The sequence below is a fragment of the Paroedura picta genome, chromosome 2 (assembly GCF_049243985.1).
Source record: "Paroedura picta isolate Pp20150507F chromosome 2, Ppicta_v3.0, whole genome shotgun sequence".
Classification (NCBI taxonomy): domain Eukaryota; kingdom Metazoa; phylum Chordata; class Lepidosauria; order Squamata; family Gekkonidae; genus Paroedura; species Paroedura picta.
The window spans coordinates 20,735,529-20,759,081 of NC_135370.1; the positions used below are offsets into that span (position 1 = coordinate 20,735,529).

Consider the following 23,553-nt stretch of genomic DNA (forward strand, 5'->3'; position numbering starts at 1 on the left):
ATTGGAAGGATTGATGTCCAACATGGAGCCACTATCACCACATTTTACCAAAGTTGTTTGATCCATCCTAACAGCTTTGGAGGAACAGGGGGGAAGGCATATAGGAGCTCAGAGGGCCAATAGTGCACATGCCATTTTGTGGATGGTAGCATTGTGAGCAAAATAGAGGTACCTGATGATTGAGGTTGGTTGTGAAGAAATCCAGGATTGGGAGTCCAAATCAGGATGAGATAAGATCGGACACTTCCTTCCTCAAGGACCGCTCCCCCTCTAGAATGGCTTTTCTACTTAGCCAGTCTGCCTGGTTATTTGATACCCCTTGACCCCTCTCTGACTAGAACCACTGTCTCTAAAATTGCCCTCTAGCTTAGTAGGCTGGCGTCAGTGAAGATCTGATGCATCATCCAGAAAAGAAATGGCGACCTTGCATTTTTGGTGAGTTTGAATTTCTTTTTCCAATACTGCAGGCTTTGGTTGACCTGCAATGGTACCTTGACATGGATGTCTATTTTCATGGAGATTCTCAGTTGGTAAGGTCTGAGGAGTTGCTGAAGTTGTCAAGAAGGGAACTGACACCACTGGACAGCCTTTGAGTCTACCAACAGGAGACCCATCAAGCTGCATGAGAGATGTGAACTGCCTCTTTAGCATTGCAGATGCCATCTGGATAGTTTTTGTTGCTTTGTTTGCTGGGAGAAAAATATGGAGATGTTCGGTCTCTAGAATCACTCCCAGATTTTTTATGCATTGCTTAGGTTTCTTTAGGCTCTTTTCTTTGTTTACAATGAACCCAAAGCTTTACAGATGCTCTATGGTCACATGGACGTGCTGCTTGGCTAACTATAGCTAGGATCAGCAAATGGATCAGCAAATCGTCCAAATATGGATAATTATGAATCCACTCTTGCCTGAGAACTGGCATTACATTTACTAGAATCCTTGTGAAAACCCTTGGAGCAGTTGAAAGATTGAAGTATAAGGCCTTGAATTGAAAATGCAGATCTCCCACACAAACCAGAGGAATCATCTGTGAGTAGGGAAAATGGGAATATGTAGACAGGCCCCCTTTCAGTTCAGTGATGTCAGGAATTCCCCTGGCTGGAGGGCCTCAGCTATGTACTTCAATGTTTCTATCTGGAAATGGCAAAGTTTGATATACTTGTTGAGACATTTGAGGTCCAAAATTGCCATCCAGTCGCTATTTCTTTTGGGTACCATAAAGAAAGTGGAGTAAATACCATGACCTTGTTTGTTTGTTTGCCAGGTGTTCTATGATCTGTAGGGTTTTTCTGGGGAGGCTGGCATTAGAGAAGGCAAAAAAGATCTGTTGAAAAGCACCAAAACTTTATATTGTACCCCTGAGAAACAACCTATTGAGTCCAGGAAGTATGCCAAGCCTCCTTGAAGATCAGTCACCCCACCACAGGAATGTGTTGGCATGCCTTGGGTGCTTATTGCCCCAGTCTGCACTCTCTGTACATGCTGGACCTGATCTCTGGAATCCTAAGGTGAAGCCTCTTCTTCTTAAGTTGGATCTGTGTTAATTCCAGGATCCCCTTCTGCCCTCAGATGTGAACCTGGGAAGGGAGTAATGTGTATAAAGGGTCTGAAATGTCTTTCTGTCCCTTCTAATATGTCAGGACAAGGCTTTCTTCTTATCTTTGGTTTCAGTTAATACCCTCTCAAAGTGATTGCCAAAGAGTTTATCACCTTGAAAAGAATAGGCTGTGATGATGGTTGTAGAGTAATTATCAGCCTGAAAAGCCTGCATCCAAAGTAAACCCCTAGAAACCTCTATAGTGGCCATTATTGCATCCAAGGTGGCATCTGCAATGTAAAATGAGGCCTTCACAAGCTTATATGTGCTTTCTAGGACTCTGTGGTCAGGAATTAACTGCAGTAACGATGGCAAGCTTAGACACAACAGTTGCCATAGCGGAAACCTTAATGACCATGGCCATCACTTCAAGGGCCCTGTGAAAAGTAGATTCTGATTTTCTGTCCATGCTGTCTCTGAGGGTACCTTCTCCATCCTCAGACACCAGACCAGCTGATTAGATCGCTGTGACAGGGGTGTCAACCAGAGGGACCTGCAGCATAGATTCTGTATATTCTGGTAAGGTATACATTTTCTTTATAAAGAATGGAATTGTTTAGTGACTAAAGGTTTTTCCCTCTCTATTTTTCCTTTCAAAGAAATCATGTAAGGGGAAATTCTTCTGGTCATAATTAATCTTATAGGGAAAAAATCCACTCTCCTTGGGGGCAGAAAAATTGTGAGACTTCAAAGTGGCTGCCTCAGGAGTTGTGGACTGCTTGAGATCAAAAATGAAAACTGCTTTACACAATAAGAATTTATAGTTCTCTATGCTAAGGAATCTTTCCACTTGTGGAAGCTGAATGGGCTCCACTTCTTCCTCATTAGTAAGAAATTCTCCTTCCTCCTTTTCCCTGTGGTCCTCTTTCTCATCAGAAGAATTCAACCTTCATGGGCTAAATCCTCCACTTTTGGGGACAGCCTTAATTGGGCACTGTGTCTGGGGGGGCTATCCACTTGTTTGTGTGGAGAGGGGAAGAAGAGGTAGCTATTTTGAGAGCCAGTTTGGTGTAGTGGTTAGGAGTGCGGACTTCTAATCTGGCATGCCAGGTTCGATTCTGCGCTCCCCCACATGCCCCAGCTGGGTGACCTTGGGCTCACCACGGCACTGATAAAATTGTTCTGACCGGGCAGTGATATCAGCGCTCTCTCAGCCTCACCCACCCCACAGGGTGTCTGTTGTGGGGAGAGGAATGGGAAGGTGACTGTAAGCCGCTTTGAGCCTCCTTCGGGTAGGGAAAAGCGGCATATAAGAACCAACTCTTCTTCTTATTCTTTTTCTAGCTATATGGCGGTATCCCATAAGGAGAGTCTCCTTGTCTACAAAAATTAGAGATTTCCTCTCTTATTGCCTGTCTTAGGCAAAGAAAAAATTTAGGAGGCATTTTAAATTGAATATTGTTACCGGCTACATTACCATCATTTGCCCCCATGCCTCGATCCTTTGCTTCCTGGTTCACAGAGGCCTGAGGTGTTCTGGGTTGGCAGTCTGCTGATACTCAAGATGGCCACTGCTAGAAGTAGAGCTCTCATACACAGCCTTGCCTTGGACTCTTTTCACGGCTTTTTAGCAGGCTTTTTTGCTTTGGAACGCACCTTTTGCTCTGCAGCTGGCACACTGTGTGCTGCTTCCACTGTGTCCCTGGACTCTGCAGGCCCCTTTGGGGAGTCATGCAGTTTCACATCTGAGGAAAAAGTCTCACGCCATTTTTTGGCCATTGTGGATGAGCAGTAGAATTGCTGAAAGAATAGAGTAGATAGCTTAGCCCAAATGTTATCCCTCTCGAGGCTAGCTATCCTCTTGAGGCAGGAAGAAAACTGAAGATTGGGTGCTTCCCACCACGGGAGACAGGAAATGAAGAATTTGTCCTGCCTCCCTCACCGAGTGGCAGGAAACACCCACCAAGATGTCCTCCTGATTTAAGAGAGAGAATTGAATTTATGCAAATGATTAAAGGTTGCCTGTGCAAACGTAGCTTAATAGGAAGAATTCGGCATTTAATATGTGATTTAGAATGTTTAGTTTGGTTTCTTCCAGACATGTTATATAAAAAAATAATTTAATTCAAATTCATGGTTTTAAATGCCATAAATATAAATCTGTGGAAAAGCCAAGATGTGACAATTTTGTAACAATTCTGCTGAAAAGCTAAGAAGATGACATATATAAGGCAATTCTGGTGGTTGTTGAAAAGAGGAAATATGAGTTTCTTCTGGCATCTTCCTCTCAACTTTTGTTTAAATGAATGTCTAGAAAATTTCAAAATAAAGTATGAAATATCAATTGTATTGCCTTTATATCTAGGCCAGTATTTTGGCTGTTATTTAGGAAAAGCTTTGAAATTAAATAACTGCTTCTAAAATAATCAGCTTCAGAAAGCTTTATTTAATTCATGGCCTAATTCTGTTCTCTTCATGGGTTTTTATTAATTCAACTTAGTTACTTAGTGCTTATATTAAATTAATCTAATCTAAGTTAGGGCTCTGTTATAATATTTCCCAAATGTGAAGCAGCATCTATTACATGAGTCTAATCTTTATGCAACAAAATGCAGAACTTGTATATAAAGTTACATGGCATCAAACTGTTGAATTATTTAAATAAAATATTTTATTACAATATGTATTGAATGAAAGGGCATGACAAAATGAAAAACTTAAGCTGCATATTAATACTTTTTCCATCTTTCAGATAATTTTGTGTTTGTTTTATATAACATTTGAGTTCAGTAAAACTTAATTGTTTTATTTAAAATATATATACTTCTACCCTAACTTATCTCCTTGGACTCAGTTTTGTAAAGTATGTCAAAGCACCCCTTCTTTAGAAAGTTACTTTTTGGGTCTTGATTTGTGAATGGTAGTCCATGTGTTCCCCTTCACCACTGTAGAGGAGGCTACTTTGTCTGAACTGTAGAGTAAGTGCCAGTGCCTTCTCCAAGGAAGCGAACAGAAAAACAAAATTAATTAATATAGAAGATTGCACATAGGATCTGAACATCCATATCTATATATCCTCTTAAGTATAAGTATATAGATAGAAGTAGAAGCTTGCAAATATGTGCAAGTTTTCTCATATGTCAGGTATGTAATTCATAAGATTGATGGAAGAAGTCCATCTTTTTGTGTATTTTGACATCTTGTGTGTCAAGGCTGAAGGGAATTCCCAGAGTATACCTGAAGGCTAAAGTGCATATCTGGCCCTTCCCTTTATGGAAGTGGGGAGAACACTGCCTAGACCAGCCTTACTCAACCATTTTACTGTTGAGAAATCTTTGAAACATTATTTAGGCGTCAAGAAATCCCAGAAGTGATACCAGTAAACCACACTTCCCTGCCATGCCCTTGGAAGTCATATGTCACCAGAAGTGACGTCACCCAGACACTCCCACCAGACATCAAACTCTCAGAGGCTCATGGGAATTGTAGTCCATGGACATCTGGAGGACCACAGGTTCACTACCCCTGCTCTACAACATCAATTCTTGTTGAGAACCAAAGTTGAGCAAAGCAGCATCTGTATACACATGACGTAGCTGAGAAGGAACATCAAGCAAACAAATAAGCACTGCTGGGTGATGAAGATGGTTGTAGTGATGGAGCTCCAAAGACACCTTGGTAGTGATGGGAGGTTGGGCAGTGATGAATTATGGGTGTGTGAAGTAGAAATGATTGGCAGTGGATGGGGAGCAGCAACTATGCTGGTAGAGCAGTGGCTAATGGGATGAGTGTTTGTGTGAGAGAGAACTTTGGCTTCTGAGTGGCAAAGGAGAGCACAAATCTTATTCATTGACACCATAGTGTCCAAGGTTCCTAGTCAGGCTTTCAATAGTTTGATGAAACTGGTTTGTTCATGAAGATCAGAGATTCAGGCCATGTCAACTTCTAACTGAGATGCTACTGTATCTCCTGTTGTTCAGATGTCAATGCTTGGGTAGAACAGTAACACAGTTGTTTTAAATAAATAAATTCGACTCACGCTTGCAGCCAGCACCTGAAAGCCAAAGGTTACTGTTTTTGGCTAAAATCTGAGACGTTCAAATCCCCATTCTGTCATAAAAGCCAGTTAAACATTGTCAATCCAACTACAGGGTGGTTGGGAGGGTAAAATGGAGGACAGAAGAATGTTGTTAGCTGTTCTGGGTCCCTATTGGGGAGGAAGGTGGGGGTATAAATGAAGTAAATAGAGCTGAAGATGCGGGGAAGGGGGGAATAACCGTAGGTTGTTCAGTGGCCGGAAGGAGAGAAGGAAGCTAGGATGGGAGAGAGGACATGGGGGCTGCCCGAAGGAAGAAAGGTGGGGGGATAAAATGGAAAGTGAGGTGCCTCCTTGCAAGTCCTTGTGGGTTACCCTGCTAGTATCATATTATTTGTATTTGTATTATTTGTAGTGTCACACAAGATATACATTAGTCATGTAGGTCAACTGGTTGGTGGTAATCGTGCATCACAAACTGGTGGTAATTGTGAGTCACAAACTGGCAAACTAGAGCAAGCTGTTGGCTTCCAACAGTTCTTGAGATTAGTTTGCAAACTATGCTTTGGAAGCTAGCATTCACCATATTTTCTGTTTGAACACCTTGGCAAACTGGCTAGCATAAATCAAGTAGCAAAGAGGGGGACCTAATGGTAGGGGGCAGGAAGCCTGTGGTTTACTGTTGGCTTTTAAAAGTGCTATTTTAGAAAGCTGCTTAGTGATCAAATCAAAATAAACAGGCCAATAAAACCACACATGTCAATGAAACAAATGCCGACCCCATTCCCTGCACTAGAAAGCCAACCTTCTATTGACAATTTGAAGTTCTCAGTGTGTAGCCCAGCTTTTCTCAACTTCTTTACTGCCAAGAAACCCCTGAAACATTCTCTAGGCTTTGAAAACCCAGAAGTGGTATGATCATGCAGAATATGGTTGGGAAGCACAGCTGTGTACAAACCCTTCTGGACCCCCTCCCCTTTCCACCCCATCTAGGCCCAACTTTGGCCATTTGGGGAGAGGGCGGGTGGCATGACATGACCATATACTGTCATATCACATAATAAATTAAAAATTAACTCCCATCCTTTAAGGAAATCCTTCCAGGCCTGTCAAGAAACCCTGGAGAAAAGAAATTATCAGCACCCCAATTTCACCATACATGCCTCAGTTCCAGGTTAATACATAATTTAATGGGTGAACAGGAACAAAGTGATTATAGTGTATTACCTGCATCCGCAGTGACTAATACTCCATCTCACAGGCAAGACCAAGCTTTTGTGTTGTCATTAACATAACAATTTGCAGTACACAATTAACCTAATCATAAATCACCAGCATGTCAGTGGGCATAATGATTTCCATAGAAGGATATTATGAGGTTCAATTAATTACTGTTTGTAAAGGGTCCAGGGATCCTGTGTTCTAAAGCATTGTAAGAAGAGCAAGGTAGAGTTGTTACATTCTTCATTTCTATTCTTATCTCATTGTGTGACTAATGCCACCTAGCTGAATAATACCATGAAGTCTCTGAAATTGCTCTACAAATGAGAAAGAAATGTAATACACCTAGAAACAGAATTTTAAGGGGAGATATTGGCCATAAAATCCAACTCCCTGTCAAATGTAGGATCAACCTAAAGCACTTCTGACAATTAATACAGAAAAAAATTGTCACTAAAGTATCTTTCTCTGAGGTGAAGGACATCTTGGATGGATGGGTGATTCCCACCATTTGCTTAAAGTGGTTGGAACAGCTTTTTCTGTCACCCGTTCCTCAGTTCCTTTCTTGCCTCACTAGGAAAGTTTCTCTTTAATAGGCTATTGTTACTTCTACATCTATTCACCTCTGCCTGTTTTTTATTTCATTCAACATCTCATAGTCTAAATTTAAACTGATTTTATCTTCTGAATCCTCTCCGCTCACTCTGTGAACATTTCTCTTGTTCTGAGGCTTGAGTAGAAGAACAAGGTCACAGCAAGCCAACAGAGCGGCAGCCATTTTGTGCAGATTGAACAGAGTTCCCTTTAGGGCGCTTAAAAATTACTAACACAAAAGCAAACAATGGATTCCAGACAAGGGTTGGGCACTTCGGCATCCAAAGTGGCCGTTCGCGCTCGAAGCAGCCAGTGCCACAGCTCAGGGGGAGGGCAGGAGAGGTGCGGGCGCCAGTGCATGGGCAGGTGCGCACATGCTGGCGTAGAGCGTGCACATGCCCTCCCCTCCCCCCACAACGCAGCGCTGGTTGCTCCAGGTGCGAATGGCTGCTTCAGATGGCGAAGGGCCCAACCCTATTCCGGACTGCTGGAGTTGCATTAAGCTTGTGAGACAAGTTGTTGTCTCCTCAGGAGTAAACCATGATATGCTCATATGATTTTAAGTTCTGACTTCTTTGGGTAGTAAAACGTTTGAGCTTTTCATATGCCCATATTGGAGCAGGATGCAGGACCCAAGAAGTGTAGCACAAAGAGGCACCTCGGACAAGGATGAAGTGGAGATCATGGGGTTGATTCTGAATGTGAGCATCTATTTGGAGTGTTCCTCTTTGATGAATGCAGGCAAGCCTATTGCTTTTTCAAGCCACATTTGGGTCCCAGGAGTGCTGCAAATGGGTAATGTAGGTGGCTCTGGGTCCCTCAACCTCCCTTCATTGTTTTTAATTAGGAAAAATTATTAAAAAGAGGGGCCACCAGCAGGAGAAGATGCTGTCTGGCCAACAGAAAAAGGGGATGAACCAGCCATATACTACAATCAGAGCAATCTTCTGACACTAATGAACGGGAGGAGGGAAATTTCTATATTGGATGAAGAAGAAGGTGCAGAACAGTCCATTAGGTTTTTTAAAAGACTCAGTATTTACTATATTTACTATCTAGGTCACTAGCAGCCCTGGATTTTAAGGAATCTCGTGTCACAGAGCAGCAATCCTCAGGAAATTGGACCAGTTGTAGACCTAAAGGGAATAAAGTCTACTTTCCCAACATAAGACCCCAAGTCCCTTTTTCAGACTTTTTTGAACGGCAGATGACGGCTGAATGGTTGTGTTCCATGTCTTCCCAGGATTTGTGAGAAGTATTCATTGCACTCCTATGCAAAAATTTTAAAAAAATGTTCTGCATTTGGGCTCCAGTCCTTGGGATTATTAGCAGAGGTTGGGGAAGGCCACATTAGGGATGTAGAAGACAAAAGAATAGATCTTGCCTTTAAAAATGCACACAACCCGATTGCTGTGGCAATCAGGGCTTCACCAACTATGTTTGTAGTTTCCAGGGACAGCAGTTGCTTGGAATAGGAAGCTCTTGCAACATATTTCCCAAAACAACAGGAGATTAATAGGAGCCAATAGAATACTAAAGGCTTCCTCTTTCTCAGAGGATGCAATGCTAGATGCTTTAGCTAAGATCATGGTAGGCAGATTGTAGCTTCATGCCCCTTTCAGGGAGACAAATTATTTGATGAGTCACAGTTTTTGTTGAGGCAAAACTAGAGTTCTACATAGGCACTAGCACTACTCAGAATGCAGGGTACCAGGCACTTATTTCTTTGATACCTAACAGTCATTACCAAGATTCAAGCAGACTCCATAAGACCTTTGTGGACCCAGTCTGGGCAAAACTACAGATGTGGAACCTTCAACCCATGCTGCAACAAACCCCAATAATAACCAAAGTGAGAAAACAGGCAAAGATGGCATGACTTGGCCTAGATTCCAGTGGGGAGACTTCTTTTATTCTTCAAGGACATGTATTTCAGCTCAAATGCAGACTGTTGAGCAACAGAAGTTAGATACTTAGGCTACACTATAGAACCACAGAGTTGGAAGGGGCCATACAGACCATCTAGTTCAATCTTCTGCTCAATGCAGGATAAGCCTAAATTATCCAAAGTAAGTATCCATCCAGCTGCTGCTTGAAGACTAAGCAATGAAGACCAACCAGTCCCATGAAGAGACAAATGAAAAATAAGGAACAGCAAACAGCTGTGTAGTAAACCTCTGCAATGCCAAAGTTTCAGAAGTAATAGGCTCCGATTCTTAATTCTAAAGGGAGCTCAGCTGCTTAAAGGCTGCCAGTGAGCTCACCACCTCCTTAGGCAGTTGATTTCACTGCTCAACTACTCTGACTGAATTTTCCTCCCTGATATCTAGCCGATACCATCATTCTACATATAGTTTAAATCCATTATCACAGATCCTGTCCTCTGCTGCCAACAGGAACCACTCCCTGCCCTCCTCTTAAAAAATAGTAATCATGTTCCCTATCAACTTCGTCTTCTCCAGGCTGAACATTCCAAAGTCCCCCAGCCTTTTCTCAGGGGGCTTGGTTCCCAGGCCCTGAAGTATTCTTGCCACCTTCTTCTGATCCCTCTCAATTTTGTCCCCATCCTTTTTAAAGAGAAGCCTCCAGAACTGCACATAGTACTCCAGGTGGGGTCTGACCAATGCGGTATACAGTGGGACTATGACATCTTGTGATTTTGATGTGATGTCTCTGTTGATACAGCCCCAAACTGTATTTGCTTTCTTTACCGCCACATCACCTTGTCTCCTCATATTTAGCTTATAGTCCATAAGCACCCCAAGATCTCGTTCATATACATACTGCTACCCAGAAGTGTACCTCCCATCCTGTATGTGTGCGTCTCATTTTTGTAACTCAATTGCAGCCTCTGCACTTCTTATTGAATTGCATCTTGTTCTCATTTGTCTACTTTTCCAGCATGTTCAGATCTCGTTGAACTCTCGTTAATGAGCAAGTCCCTCCACCCCCTCATCCAGATCATTAATAAAAGTACCATACCCTATGACTTTTTTACCATTGAGAAACCCATGAAACAGTCTTCAGGCTTTGAGAAACCCCAGAAGTGGCACAATCATGAAGAATATGGTTGGGAAGCATAGCTGCATACACACCCATCCAGGGTCTTTCCCACCCCATCCTGGCCCATCATTGGCCATTTTGGATGGCGGGTCAACTTGGCCATCATATTACCTGATATATATTTAACACATATATTAAAATTAATTAACTCCCACTCAACCTGGAAACCCTTACAGGACCATCAAGTAACCCCAGGGTTTCACAAAACCATGGTTGAGAAAGCCTGATGTAGGTGGTTGATTAGAGTTGTCAGCTGCGACTTTACCAGCAACTCTTGCTGGTGGTCGATGTTAGGGTGACGTGTTGGCGTGCGAGGAAGTTGGTGAGCTGCTGGTGCCAGTCTCCCTGTGTCAAGAGCGTATGTTTGATCGTGTGTACCATGTGCTCTACTTAACCATTGGTGGACACATGAAATGTGGCTGTGGTGGCATGCTGGATGAGGTGGGCACTTGTTGAACTCTGATGAGGTGAATTGTACCCCATTGTTAGAGACAATAGTGTCCAGCAACCCATGGGTTGTAATAAGGCAGTGCAGACCATGGATGACCATGGTTGAGGTCATTGCTGAGAATGGAACCACCTCCAGCCACTTTGAAAAAGGGTCCAAAATTATGAGGAATGTGTGTCCCTGAAACAGGTCCATAAAGTTGATATGCAGCTTGGACCAGGGATTCTTAGCTGTTTCTCAGGTCTGTACTGATGCTTGGGCCATTTCTGGCTGGTGCACATAGCAAGTAAGGCACAGTTGCAATGTTCCTGAAATGTTCTTGTAGACTTGGAAGTCTCCAACACCTTGGACTAGGACTCGTGCAACCTGTAAGTCTTTCATGAGGTGGTGTAATGTCAGATCAGACTCTGTGGAGGATCGCTCTTGAAATGACAGAGAGCATGGATCCAGAGTCCAAATCCATTTTGCAAGGGGACCCCTGTATGCTCACCAGACAGATCTTCAGATGAGTGATGATCTTGGATGTGTTGACATTGAGTGCGCTGGCGCTCAAATGACTTTAGTGGTGGATGGTGGCAAGGCTATGCTGTGGAGATGAAGCCCCCCCCAGGCAAGGCTTGTCCTCGGCGGGTTGAGGCTGGACTGGAGCAACAGGCTTTGAAGAGTGGCAGACGTGTATGATGTGTTACCACTTGCCACAGGTCCTGCACAGTTCATTACAGGACTGGTATGTGCTCCATGCATGCTGGGCTCCACAGCTGGCACAGGATGCTGAGGTGGACACTGAAGTGTGGCTCTGTCTCATGACAGCAGCAAACTGGGTGCTCCACTTCTTCCACCTAGTCCTCGCTGGCCATGATGTCCTTGTGGTGAACGGCTTTGTGGTGTGCTCAGGAGCATTGTGGCAGGCTCTGGTCGTGGATAGATTGTGTGCTGTGGGTAGTAGGCCCTGCAGCAATGGCTTCCTCCAAGGCAGTCTTGAAAGTGAGACCTCTTTTGGTGTAGAGATGGCTTATCTCTGAAGCCACACACCAGATGGTCCTGTAGCATTTCTTCAAAGTTTGTGAATTGGCAGTCATGAGCCATGTTACAGAGGGCAGTGACAAAAATGGCAATGGATGCCTTGGTAGAACGTGTGGTGGCTAGTGATCTCTCCTGGCTGAGGGTTGTAGTGGTCCCACAGGCAGCGGAAGATCTCATCTACGCCAGCTGCATCCACGTTGTCTAGTGTGAACAGATCTTGGGCGAGGTCATAGGTGGCTGGACTGCAGATGCTCTGGAACACAGCTCTCTTCCATTGGTGATGATATTTCATCAGAAAGGCCAAAGCTGAGAGTGAGCTAAGATTGGCCAGGGAAGCCCATTGTAACAAGAAAAGATTTTTCAGTTATGTGAGGAGCAAACGTAAAGTAAAGGAGGCAATAGGCCCACTGTTGGGCGCGGATGGACAAACTCTAACTGAAGATGCAGAGAAAGCAGAAAGGCTTAGTGCCTATTTTACATCTGTTTTTTCCCACAGGTCAAAGTGTTTAGGCACATCTAGAGATGGCCGTAGCCAAAGGATAGTGTCTGGGTGGCAGGTTAACATGGATAGAGAGGTTGTCGAGAAGCATTTAGCTGCACTGGATGAGTTCAAATCCCCTGGTCTGGATGAAGTGCACCCGAGAGTACTCAAAGAACTTTCCAGAGAACTTGCACAGCATTTGTCCATCATCTTCGGAACCTCTTTAAGGACTGGAGATGTCCCGAAGGACTGGAAGAGAGCAAATGTTATTCCGATCTTCAAAAAAGTGAGGAAGGATGACCCGGGAAACTACAGACCAGTGAGTCTGACCTCTGTTGTGGGTAAGATAATGGAGCAGATATTAAAGGGAGCGATCTGCAAACATCTGGAGGACAATTTGGTGATCCAAGGAAGTCAGCAGGGATTTGTCTCCAACAGGTCCTGCCAGACCAACCTATTTTCCTTTTTTGACCAAGTAACAGCTGTGAGAAGGTGTTGGATGCTTCTCATAGATTGGCTGGGGTGCTGGGATCAAATGGCTCAGTTTGGCCCATGATGGCTGCACCTTCTGTGTGTGACTGAGCCGGCTGTCTGGGCAGCGCTTCAGCCATGTGGTTGGTCCATTCCCTGGAGGTCGTGCATTGAACAACAGAATGATTTCAGCCAGCGGATTGTCCCTCTCGGAAGGCAGGGCCTCAGAGCAGTGATTTCAGACAGCTTGTTCCTACTCGGAAGACAGGACCTTGCAGCAATCCTTTCAGTCGGATTGTCCCTCCACACAAGGCAGGGCCTTGCAACAATGATTTCAGTTGGCTTGTCCCTCCTCAGAAGGCAGGGCCTCTCAGCAGTGATTTCAGTCGGCTTGTCCCTCCTCAAAAGGAAGGGCCTCTCAGCAGTGATTTCAGTCGGATTGTCCCTCCTCAGGAGGCAGGGCCTCTCAGCAGTGATTTCATTCGGCTTGTCCCTCCTCAGAAGGCAGGGCCTCTCAGCAGTGATTTCAGTCGGCTTGTCCCTCCTCAAAAGAAAGGGCCTCTCAGCAGTGATTTCAGTCGGGTAGAGAAAAGCAGCATATAAGACCCAACTCTTCTTCTTCTGTGGTTAAACAATTTATGAAGGGTTTATTGAACTTGTATCCTCTAACCCCACATTTGATACCTCTGTGAAGTTTATCTTTGGTGCTTACTATGTTGCGATATAAATCATTTGAACCTATGGCTGTCTCCAACCTGTTTGGTATCATATAAAACCACCTTTTTAGTCACCATTACCTCAGCTAGACTAACTGCTGCTTTGTCCTGTGACTCTCTTTTCCTTCAGGTGTATAAAGACTGGATAGTTCTTTGACCCAGTGTTCAATTTTGTTCTAAAATAGTATTGAAATTTTACTTAGGTTAGAAAATCTGTTTACCAATGTTTTCCCCAATCGCACATCCCAAGCTGAGTGCAGAATGCATGCTTTGAATGTCCGTAGAGCATTGTTTTATTTAGACAGAGTACATGACATTAGGAAAGACAAACGTATTCATTTGTTTCAAGGGATTTAATAAAGGCAAAGCAGCTTCTTTCCAGAATTTATCTAGATGGGGCATCTTGGCAATTAAATTAGTGTATTTGTAAGCCCATGTCAATTGTCCAGTGACTATTACTGCCCATTCTATGTGTGTGCAAGCAGTAACTTGTCTTCCAGTTCTCCAATGTGGGACTGCACAGAAACCATGAAGATGAAAGCAGGGTTGCACTTAGCTGTAACTGTTGTTCATCGAGTGATCTTCTGTGCAGTCACACAACCCTCCCTCCTTCCCCTCTGTTGTCTGCTTATCAATTTTCCCCTCTCCTTTTGTCCATGGCAGCTGATGGAGAACTGAGGGAAAGAGCGCTTGTCCCTCCCAGTCATGTGACTTTTAGGTGGGGAAAGACACACACTCCTCACAGATGGGAGAGGTTAACATTCTTGGGAGTCAGAAAATTTTTATTCAAAGCTTGCCAGCTTCTCTCAGTGGCAGAACTGCGAAAACCACTTGATTAATCAGCAGCTACAGGTAAATGCAGCCCTGTTTTCTCTCACAGAAGAGGATTAGTGTAGTGATTTTAATTTCCCCCCCCAAAGTCTTAATAAGGCCAGGAACATATGGGCTCTGACAAAAGGTAACCAAGGTTCAGCCCTCACTAGAGCTGCTTAGGTATTGTGAGGCAAAGTTAGAATTGATTTTGGAATGAATTCAGATGTTCTCTCTCTGTCCATTCTGGGAGGCAAGAGCATTCCCCCCCCCCTTCCTGGCTCCACTGTGGAGTCACTTGCCTGCTCGGGTTTTTTCCCCTGACATATCAGGGAGAACAGCACTAGCATAGGCCCACCATTTTTAACCTTTTGACTGTGTAGGTACACCTGAAATTTTTTTCATGCTGCGAGGTACCATGGAAATGATGTCAGCTGGCCACAGCCACAATGGAACTACAAAAAACCCTGCAAGTGGAGTGTCGGTGTAGTTAAACCAGGAGGCTAGCTGCTGACCGAATTAGCCCAAGGACTTGCTGTGCAGACTGTGGCTCAGACTATGGCTCAGTCCATGGCTCAGTGTGGATGTTGTGCAGAACCATGGTTAAGTTTGGGTTGATTATGGTTATAACCACAATATGAAGTAGGTTCTTCAGTCCTAGCTGTAGTTTCACATACTGTATGAAAATAGATACCCTGTCTGAATCCTGGTTTAAATTCTGGCCTGTTTCCCATGCCCAGTTATAATCTAAACCACTTTTTGTTTTATGAACTATGTCCTATTTTAGAGCCAGTTTGGTGTAGTGGCTTAGGAGTGTGGACTTCTAATCTGGTGAGCCGGGTTTGATTCTGCGCTCCCCCACATGCAACCAGCTGGGTGACCTTGGGCTTGCCACGGCCCTGATAAAACAGTTCTGACCGAGCAGTGATATCAGGGCTCTCTCAGCCTCACCCACCTCACAGGGTGTCTGTTGTGGGGAGAGGAAAGGGAAGGCGACTGTAAGCCGCTTTGAGCCTCCTTTGGGTAGCGAAAAGCAACATATAAGAACCAGCTCCTCCTCCTCCTCCTTCTTCATAAAGCTAGGATTCAGCTCACAGATTTAGTATTAGCATTTATTCTGGTATTTACTTGAAAGGAAGATGACCCTGAATGTAAAATTTATTTACTTATTTATGTTCATTCATTAATTCATTCATATACCACCTTCCCTTGTTGCTCATGTCAGTTTACAGAGAACATTACATGGGTTACAGGAAAATTTGGTGATTGGCCCTCCCAAGATGTGCCAGTGAGGACCCTTACAGCGGCATTTTGCACCAGCTGTAATTTCCGGGTCAAAGACAAGGGCAGGCACGCATAGAGCCTACCATGGACCATATATGGTCATATCATTATAAATGTTTAACACATTTTTAAAATATATTAAAATTAACTCCCACCCATTTGGGAAACCCTTACAGGGCCATCAAGAAATCCAAAGGTTTCATGAAACTCTGGTTGAGAAAGCCTGCCCTAAAGGTAGACTAATTATTGTGTCATTTCCTACATCTATTATTACCTTTCTGTGTGGCATTAACTTTTCATTGTGTAATATGCTTTGGATTGTTGAGCTTTAGTAAATTAAAATCTCATTCCCTGTTTAAGAAGGCAGATGGTTTTCAAATACTGCTCCCATGCTTCTAGCCACTCACAAGAATGGAAGCATGCACGGAGACTGAAAGAAGAGTACGGAATAGAAAGCCAGTGTGGTATAATGGTTAGGAGCTTCTAATCTGGAGAACGGGATTTGATTCCTCACTCCTCCACTTGCAGCCAGCTGGGTGACCTTGGGCCAGTCACAGCTCTCTCAGAGCTCTCTTAGCCCCACCTACCTCAAACAGTGCTTGTTGTGGGAAGGGAAGGGTTGGTGATTGTCAACCAACTCTTCTTCCTCCATGGAGTTGGGAAGCTGTTCTCTGCATTTTCACAGAGAGTTTTTACTGGTGTCCAATATGGCTAGTAAATATGACAGCCCAAGTTCAGGTTTGGTGGTAGCAGAACTGAGGGGGAAAGAATCGTAGATTTGTAAAGGGCCATACAGACTTATCTATTCCTGAATGCAGAATCGGCTTAAAGCAGGCTTTCTCAACCTGATTGATTAATTTTTATTTTTTAAAAATGTGTTGGTTATTTTGGCTAGTTAATCCATCAGCTCTCCCCCCCCCCCCAGAAAAGCAGTGGGGAGGTGGGATTGTTGCCGTGAGGGGAGGTTTATAGAGGTATATTGTTTTTAGGGGATTTTATGTTGGTTTTATTGTTGTAAACCGCCAGGAGGCACTGTGTGGTAGGGGCGGTATACAAGTTGAAACATAAATAAATTGGGTGATATTACCATATAAGGCCATGTTGACCCCCAATGGTCATTGAGGCTTGGAGTGGTTGGGAAGGGGGAGGGGCCCTGGGTGGGGATGTATACAGCTATGCTCCCCAACCATATTCTGCACAATCATGCCACTTCTGGGGTTTCTAGAAGCCTGAAGAATGTTTCAGGTTAAACAGTACAAAAGTAAAGAAAAGCTGGCCTAAAGTATCCATGATAAGTATTTATTGAGCTGCTGTGTGAGGGGGAGCTCACCACCTCCTTAGGCAGCCTATTCCACTGCTGAACTAATGAATCCCCCCCCCCAATAATATCTAGCCGGAACCATTCTACATGTAGTTTAAACCCGTTACTGTGTGTCTTATCCTATGCTGACAACAGGAACTGTGCCCTTCCGTCTTCCAAGTGACAGCCTTTAAAAAAAGCATGCCCCGTCTCAACCTCCTCTTCTTCAGGCTGAACCTTTTCAAGTTCCTCAGCCTTTCCTCATAAGGCTTGGTCCCCAGGCCCCAGATTATCCTCATCACTCTCCTCTGCACCCACTCAATTTTGTCCACATCCCTTTAAAAGCAACGTCTCCATAACTGTACACAGTATTCCAGGTGTGATCTGACCAATGCAATATACAACAGAACTGTGACATCTATCAATTTTGATATGATGCCTTGATGGTACAGCCCAAGACTGCATTTGCCTTCTTTCCTGCCGCATCACACTGTCTGTTCATATATAGTTTACAGTCCAAAAGTACTCCAAGATCTTGTTCATGCATACTGCTACCCAGAAGTGTATCTCCCATCCAATGGGCATGCTTCTCATTTTGGGACTCAGGTGTAGAACTCGGCACTTCTCCTTATTGAATTGCATCTTGTTCTCATTTGGCCACTTTTGCAGCATGTTCAGATCTCATTGATCTCTTTCTCTGTCTTCTGGGGTGTTTACTAGTCCCCTCAATTTGGTGTCATCTGTAGTCCCTCCACCCCCTCATCCAGATCATTAATAAAAATGTTGAAAAGTACTGGACCTGTTACTGAGTCCTGTGGTGCCCCACTGCTTTCTTTCCTCCAATCCAATAAAACACCATTGAGAACTACTCTTTGGATATGGTTTTCTAACCAGTTCCCTATCTACCCCCTCCAGTTTATTTATTTATTTTTATTTATTTAGATTTCTATACCGCCCATTTCTTTGCAGTTCTGGGCGGTTTACACAGAACATTATAACTTACATGAAACATTATGCAGACTATAGCATCAAAACAACTTTCAATAAAACATCAAGATTACAAAACCACAATTATAATATAATAACAATTAACAGTAGCTTTGGGAGAGTCATGGGCAGGCATCTGGGGGGACCAGCAGGTGTTCTGAGTCGGTCGGCCTCAAGCAAATGCCTTTACCTATAAGAATATCGTGGGGAACCTTATCACAAGGTTTACTGAAATCCAGATGAACAACATCGTGTTTCCACAACCAAGTAAGCCCATCACTCAATCAAAGAGGGAAACCAGGTTTGTCTGGCAGGACCTGTTGGCAGGATAAATCTATACTGACTTCCCTGGATCACCAAGTTGTCCTTCAGATGTCTACAGATTGCCCCTTTTAATATCTTCTCCATTATCTTCCCGATGACAGAGGTCAGATTCACTGGCCTGTAGTTTCCTGGGTCATCTCTCCTCCCTTTTTTGAAGACTGAGATAACATTCGCTCTCCTCTAGTCTTCTGGCACCTCCCCAGTCCTCTCAAAGGTCCTAAAAATGGTGGACAAAGGTTCTGCAAGCTCTCCAGAAAGTTCTTTGAGCATTCTTGGGTGCATACCATCCAGCCTATTCAGACACATGCAGAAACACTTTCTTAACTGGACTGGGTCCTGACAAAAAATAAGCAGTGGTTTCATGTTATGTTTTCATTGAACTTCTTTGCTTCTCTTAAGACCGGTCATATATGCATTGGTAGCTGCATGTTAAAAGCGCCCTAACCATTTAAAAACAAATTTGTCTCTATAAAAATTGTTTATGGTGTCAGAAGATCATTTGAGTTTTAACTGCAGTTAGACTAACGTAGAACAGAAAATTTTAGAATAGTAAGATATATTCAGGATTTTTTAAAAGGAAAAATGATCTAAAATGTATCAGAAGAGGTCTGAAACTGAAATCATGAAATATTTTGTGGTAAGCGGTTGCAGTCCTGAATGGCTTGTGCTCATTAAGAGAAATTACTCTGCAATACATTTGATCACTTGTTTATAATATCTGAACTGCAGATCTGCTGTTCTCAGAATAGTCCTAGTGTCACGAGAGTGGGACCATCAGCCTCCACGGTTGCTTTCTTAGGGAATGGTGAGCTGTTGGACTCAGAGGCACACATGACATCTCACTGTAAAAAAAATGTGCATCTGTGATTCTGTAATGAAGAGCGGGGACTTGCAGCAGGTGTTGATGTGCAGAAGCACAGAGCGTTATGGTAACACCTGTGCATCTGTACTGTCGGCCAAGACAAATTCTGCTTTGTAAAGCACAAGAGAAAAATCTGCCTGAACACCAGTAGCAGCAATATAGCCTGTGAAGTATTTTTGCACTGTACCTTCTATTATGTTTTGAGATTGCACTTCCTACTCCTGGAAGGTCCACGGCCTTGTATAGCTTCAGTGCTATCATCACTCAGTGACTGAAATCAGAATTGTCTTGACAAGTGCGGAAGTGGGAAACTGGATACATTAAATTAATGTTGTTTAACCCCCTATCTCACATTTCTGCCACTGTCGTCACCCAAGGCCTTAGCTTAAAATTGGCATGTTAGCGATGAAACTGAACTTTGGTTCTACAAGGGATTGGTACCCAAATTGTTACCTATTGGGAGAAACATCAGAGATTACCCTGAATGCTTCACAAGACATCCTCTAAGACTGTACACGCGTCACTGGTGTGGACAGGGGACGAAGGATCACGTGTGCTGGCCTAGTCCTTTCCATTATATACATGTTTCCTAATAAATGTGGTATTCCTGGATGCAGACTATAAATAACAGAGTCGGAAGCACTGCTTTCTGGGAGATGTAGTCTGATATGACAGGAAGTAGAATTGGAATTTAACTTGAACTTTGTCCTATTAAGTGATGTGGTGGTGGTTGCACTTGTTTAAGATTCACAGTAAACCCAGCTTGAAACTAAGGTTGCCAGTTTATGGTAGGAAGCTTCCTGGAGATTGGGGTGGGGAGCTGCAGTTTAGGGAAGGACCTCACTGGTGTATAGTGTCATATAGTCCACCCTCCGAAACAGCTGCAGGGGAATGGATCTCTGTAGTCTGTAGATTAATTGTAATTTTTGGAGGTCTCCAAGCCCCACCTGGTGGTTGACAACCTTACATGGAGCTGAAATTGCAGTCTGTTGCTCAATGTAAAAGTAAGATTTCATTTGAGAATAGGAAAGCATCCTATTGCTGTAGTTGTCTGTCGTGGTGCTAAATAACATTATTTAGACAGCCCCGAAGGAGTTCTCTCAGTGACCAGAGTTCATAGAAATAGAAGGATCACCATTTGAGAAAGATCTTGCATCACTGCCTTCTATTCCAGTGACAAAGAAAATATGGAAAACTTGATAATGGTGGGGCTGGAGTATAGGGGAGAAAACAACCCTAAAAGCTGCTTGGGGGGGCTCTATACCCAGTCTGTGAGTGAGCTCTAGGAAACTGTAAGCACATTCACCATCACATTGGCAAGGGGACTCCAGTATGAAGAGGCAGCCCTGAAAACATACAGCACTGTGGATGAGCTTTGTGTGTGACTGTGCAGGATCAGAGTCTAGGCATTGTTGATGCTGTAGCACAGTGGTCCCCAACCTTTTTATCACCGCGGACCACTCAGCGCCTTTTACTGAGGCCCGGTGGGGGGGTAGTTTACTCCTCTACTCTCAACCACTGCCCTAACGCTCTTTGATCGCTATGGTAATGTTTAAACATCCCTTCAAAATAAGATACAGACACGTCACAACAATGAAGTGTGTTGTAAAGGGCTGGGGGGGGGAGAAGGCGTCCTTCGGGGCCTACCTCCAATTAGTCGAAGGACCACATGTGGTCTGCAGCCCACAGGTTGGGGATCGCTACTGTAGCATATTCAGCACCAGATTGTGAAACCTCAATACTGAAACGGTGGCATGATTTTAATGTTTTGTTCTCTTCATGCCCCGTTTTTAGGCGTTTAACGTCATGCAGCGTATTCCAAAACATTCCATGATGAGGTGCCCGGTAGCTTGATCTTGGAATGGTAGCTGGGAATGTTAGTTGAACCAAATCCCAGTTTTATTCTTTTCACTGGTTTTGTTAGTGAACAATACAATCCCAGAATTAAAGAGAAGCAAGCATTTACTCTGGACTATTATCATTTTACCAATCTGTCCTCAGAAATGTGCTTTTGGCCATAATAGCTAGGATGCTTCCAGTCTTGCTCGGCAGAGGAGCAGTTGATTGACACCTTCAGCCTGTCTCTTGATTAGCTAAGGCAAGAAGCAAAATCAGGTACAAGAGGCCTCTACTTGAGTCTGGCTGTTTTCTTGATTACAGGGATATTTGTTTAGTTATTTTTGAACTTTCAGGGCATAGGAGGTCTGTTTTCTCCTTAGGTTTAAGGGCCATTGAGAATTTGGAGAGAATTTCCTTTTCTCCCTGCTGTTTTCTGCGGCCCACAGTGCAAATAGTGATAGATCTAGTGGAGAAATGTGGCAGACATAGAACTTGGAGTCGCTTGAGACTGCTTTCCTGTGTGGTCACTACCACACTTGATTTTCTATTCCTTTCCAAGTAGGGAAATGCTGCTTCTTGATTTAAGGCTGTAACAGTGAGGACCAGCAGAAAACGGGCTTGTTTATGCTCTGTCTTCCTTTTGGCCTGTGATCATGAGAGCGCCAAGGGACAATTCACACATTGCAAAGACCTTGTGGCGTAAGGACTTTGTATCCGAGAAGCAATGGGAGTTTTGTGCTTCACCAACACAAGCAGGCCTGATTTGATAGGGACAGGGGGGGGGAGTAAATGGAGAAGGGACTCAGCGCCTCTCTGCTTTTTCATGTCCTGAAACTTCTGAGAGAAGCTACAATTTACTCCATCGCAAACACTATGCAATTCACATGGAACTGAAAGGTGCAAAACTCATCACACATTTCGTACAATGACCTTGTGGCAGGTACAAAGAGACTGCAATGTAGGAACTAGCTCTTGGAACAGGCATAAATGGCCCAAGTCCCATCCTCCTCTTGTTGCCATCTATATAGTGTCAGCTCCTACCCTGGGCTTTGCTTTATGAATAGAGGGACTTCAGTGATTATAGTTGTGGTGACTCAGGCCACTATCAGTCCCTAGGTGTTTTTCCTTGTCCAGGAACCATTCCATAACCACCCAGATCCGTAGGGAAGGGTGGTATAGAAATCTAAATAAATACGTAAATGAATAAATAATCCTGATGAAAAGCAAGACTCTACCTAAAGATGCAAAAATAAAATATCATAGAATAATAGAGTTGGAAGGGGCCTCATGGGTCATCTAGTCCAGCCCCCTGCCCTATGCTGGTCACTCACATCCCTATCGCTCATCCACTGTAACCTGCCACCCCCTTGAGCCTTCACAGAATCAGCCTTATCCATTGCAAAGCAGAACTTTAATTTAGCTAAGAGTTCCATATGCCATATATTCTGTTTAACTACAGAAGACTTTTCTGCTGTTTACAAAGGAGTAATAACATGCAAAGGGCCTCACAAACAAGTCTAGATTAGTAGCAAAATTGGCTGGTTTTGTCAAAGAAAATACCCTGTTGCCTTCTACACCTTTTATCTTGGTGTAAACTAAAATTAGCAACAAGGTATTTACACTGGAAAAGCCTTATTTGGGTCTATAATTGGGATGTAACTTGTGTGATACAAAACATGTATCTAGTGTTGGTGATATATATAACTCACCGAAAAGCTTTGCAAACTCTGAAATGAGGAACATATCTTCTCTGATGCTTTTAATACTTTAGAACAGGGGCAGTCAACCTGTGGTCCTCCAGATGTTCATGGACTACAATTCCCATGAGCCCCTGCCAGCAAATGGAATTGTTCATGGAATTGGTCTCCATGAAGATCTGGAGGACCACAGGTTGACTACCCCTGCTTTAGAACATCCAGATTTTAACATCCAGATTTTATGATAAAAGGATATGAATTTGGGGGAGGGGGTTGGGGGCTCTGAATCTGTATGGGAAACATGAGAAAAAGTAGACATCTCTGAACAGTTGAAAGAAGACAACTGAGAGCTTGATATCTTTCATGAACAGCAGATTCTGTGGTGTCTTCTGTTTTGTTCATGCTGCCCTTTCTTTCCAGGTATAATCAAACTCGGGAGATGGAATCCTCTTCCCCTCAGTTATGTGACAGATGCGCCCGATGCGACAGTTGCCGACATGTTACAAGATGTCTATCATGTTGTGACACTGAAAATTCAATTACAAAGGTGGGTATTTCTGAACATCTGCCCTCCTCTGTTCTCTGAGCTGCTCTGTCGATCACAGTGTTACTACTGAGATTAGCACCTCCTGTCTTCATTAATTCCCGGGTTTTTGTTGGAATGGAAGGAAAAATGTATTAAGGAAGCTCTGCCTGGTGGCTCTTCTGGGTCAGCCTGCCTGCTGCTGCTTTACTGGAGAACAGACCCTGTCAGCCGTTCAAGGTTCTTAAAAGGGGACTTTCCACAGTGCCAATTTAACAGTTCCTGCAGGTGTGTCATAAAAACGCTTGGCGTAATTCTATGTGAAAAATAAACACCT

The 23,553-nt window shown here is 43.6% G+C and overlaps 1 protein-coding gene across 3 annotated transcripts in view; it reads left to right on the forward strand.

Annotated features, from left to right (window-relative positions):
* The window catches only part of LOC143829087 (DNA-binding protein SATB2-like), a 190,061-nt gene that overhangs the window by 57,446 nt on the left and 109,062 nt on the right, over positions 1-23,553 (forward strand). For all 3 annotated transcript variants that reach the window (XM_077319393.1, XM_077319394.1, XM_077319392.1), the window contains exon 4: positions 23,114-23,240. In XM_077319393.1, coding sequence (XP_077175508.1) covers positions 23,114-23,240 — 127 coding nt within the window. The remainder of the gene's footprint in view (positions 1-23,113; positions 23,241-23,553) is intronic.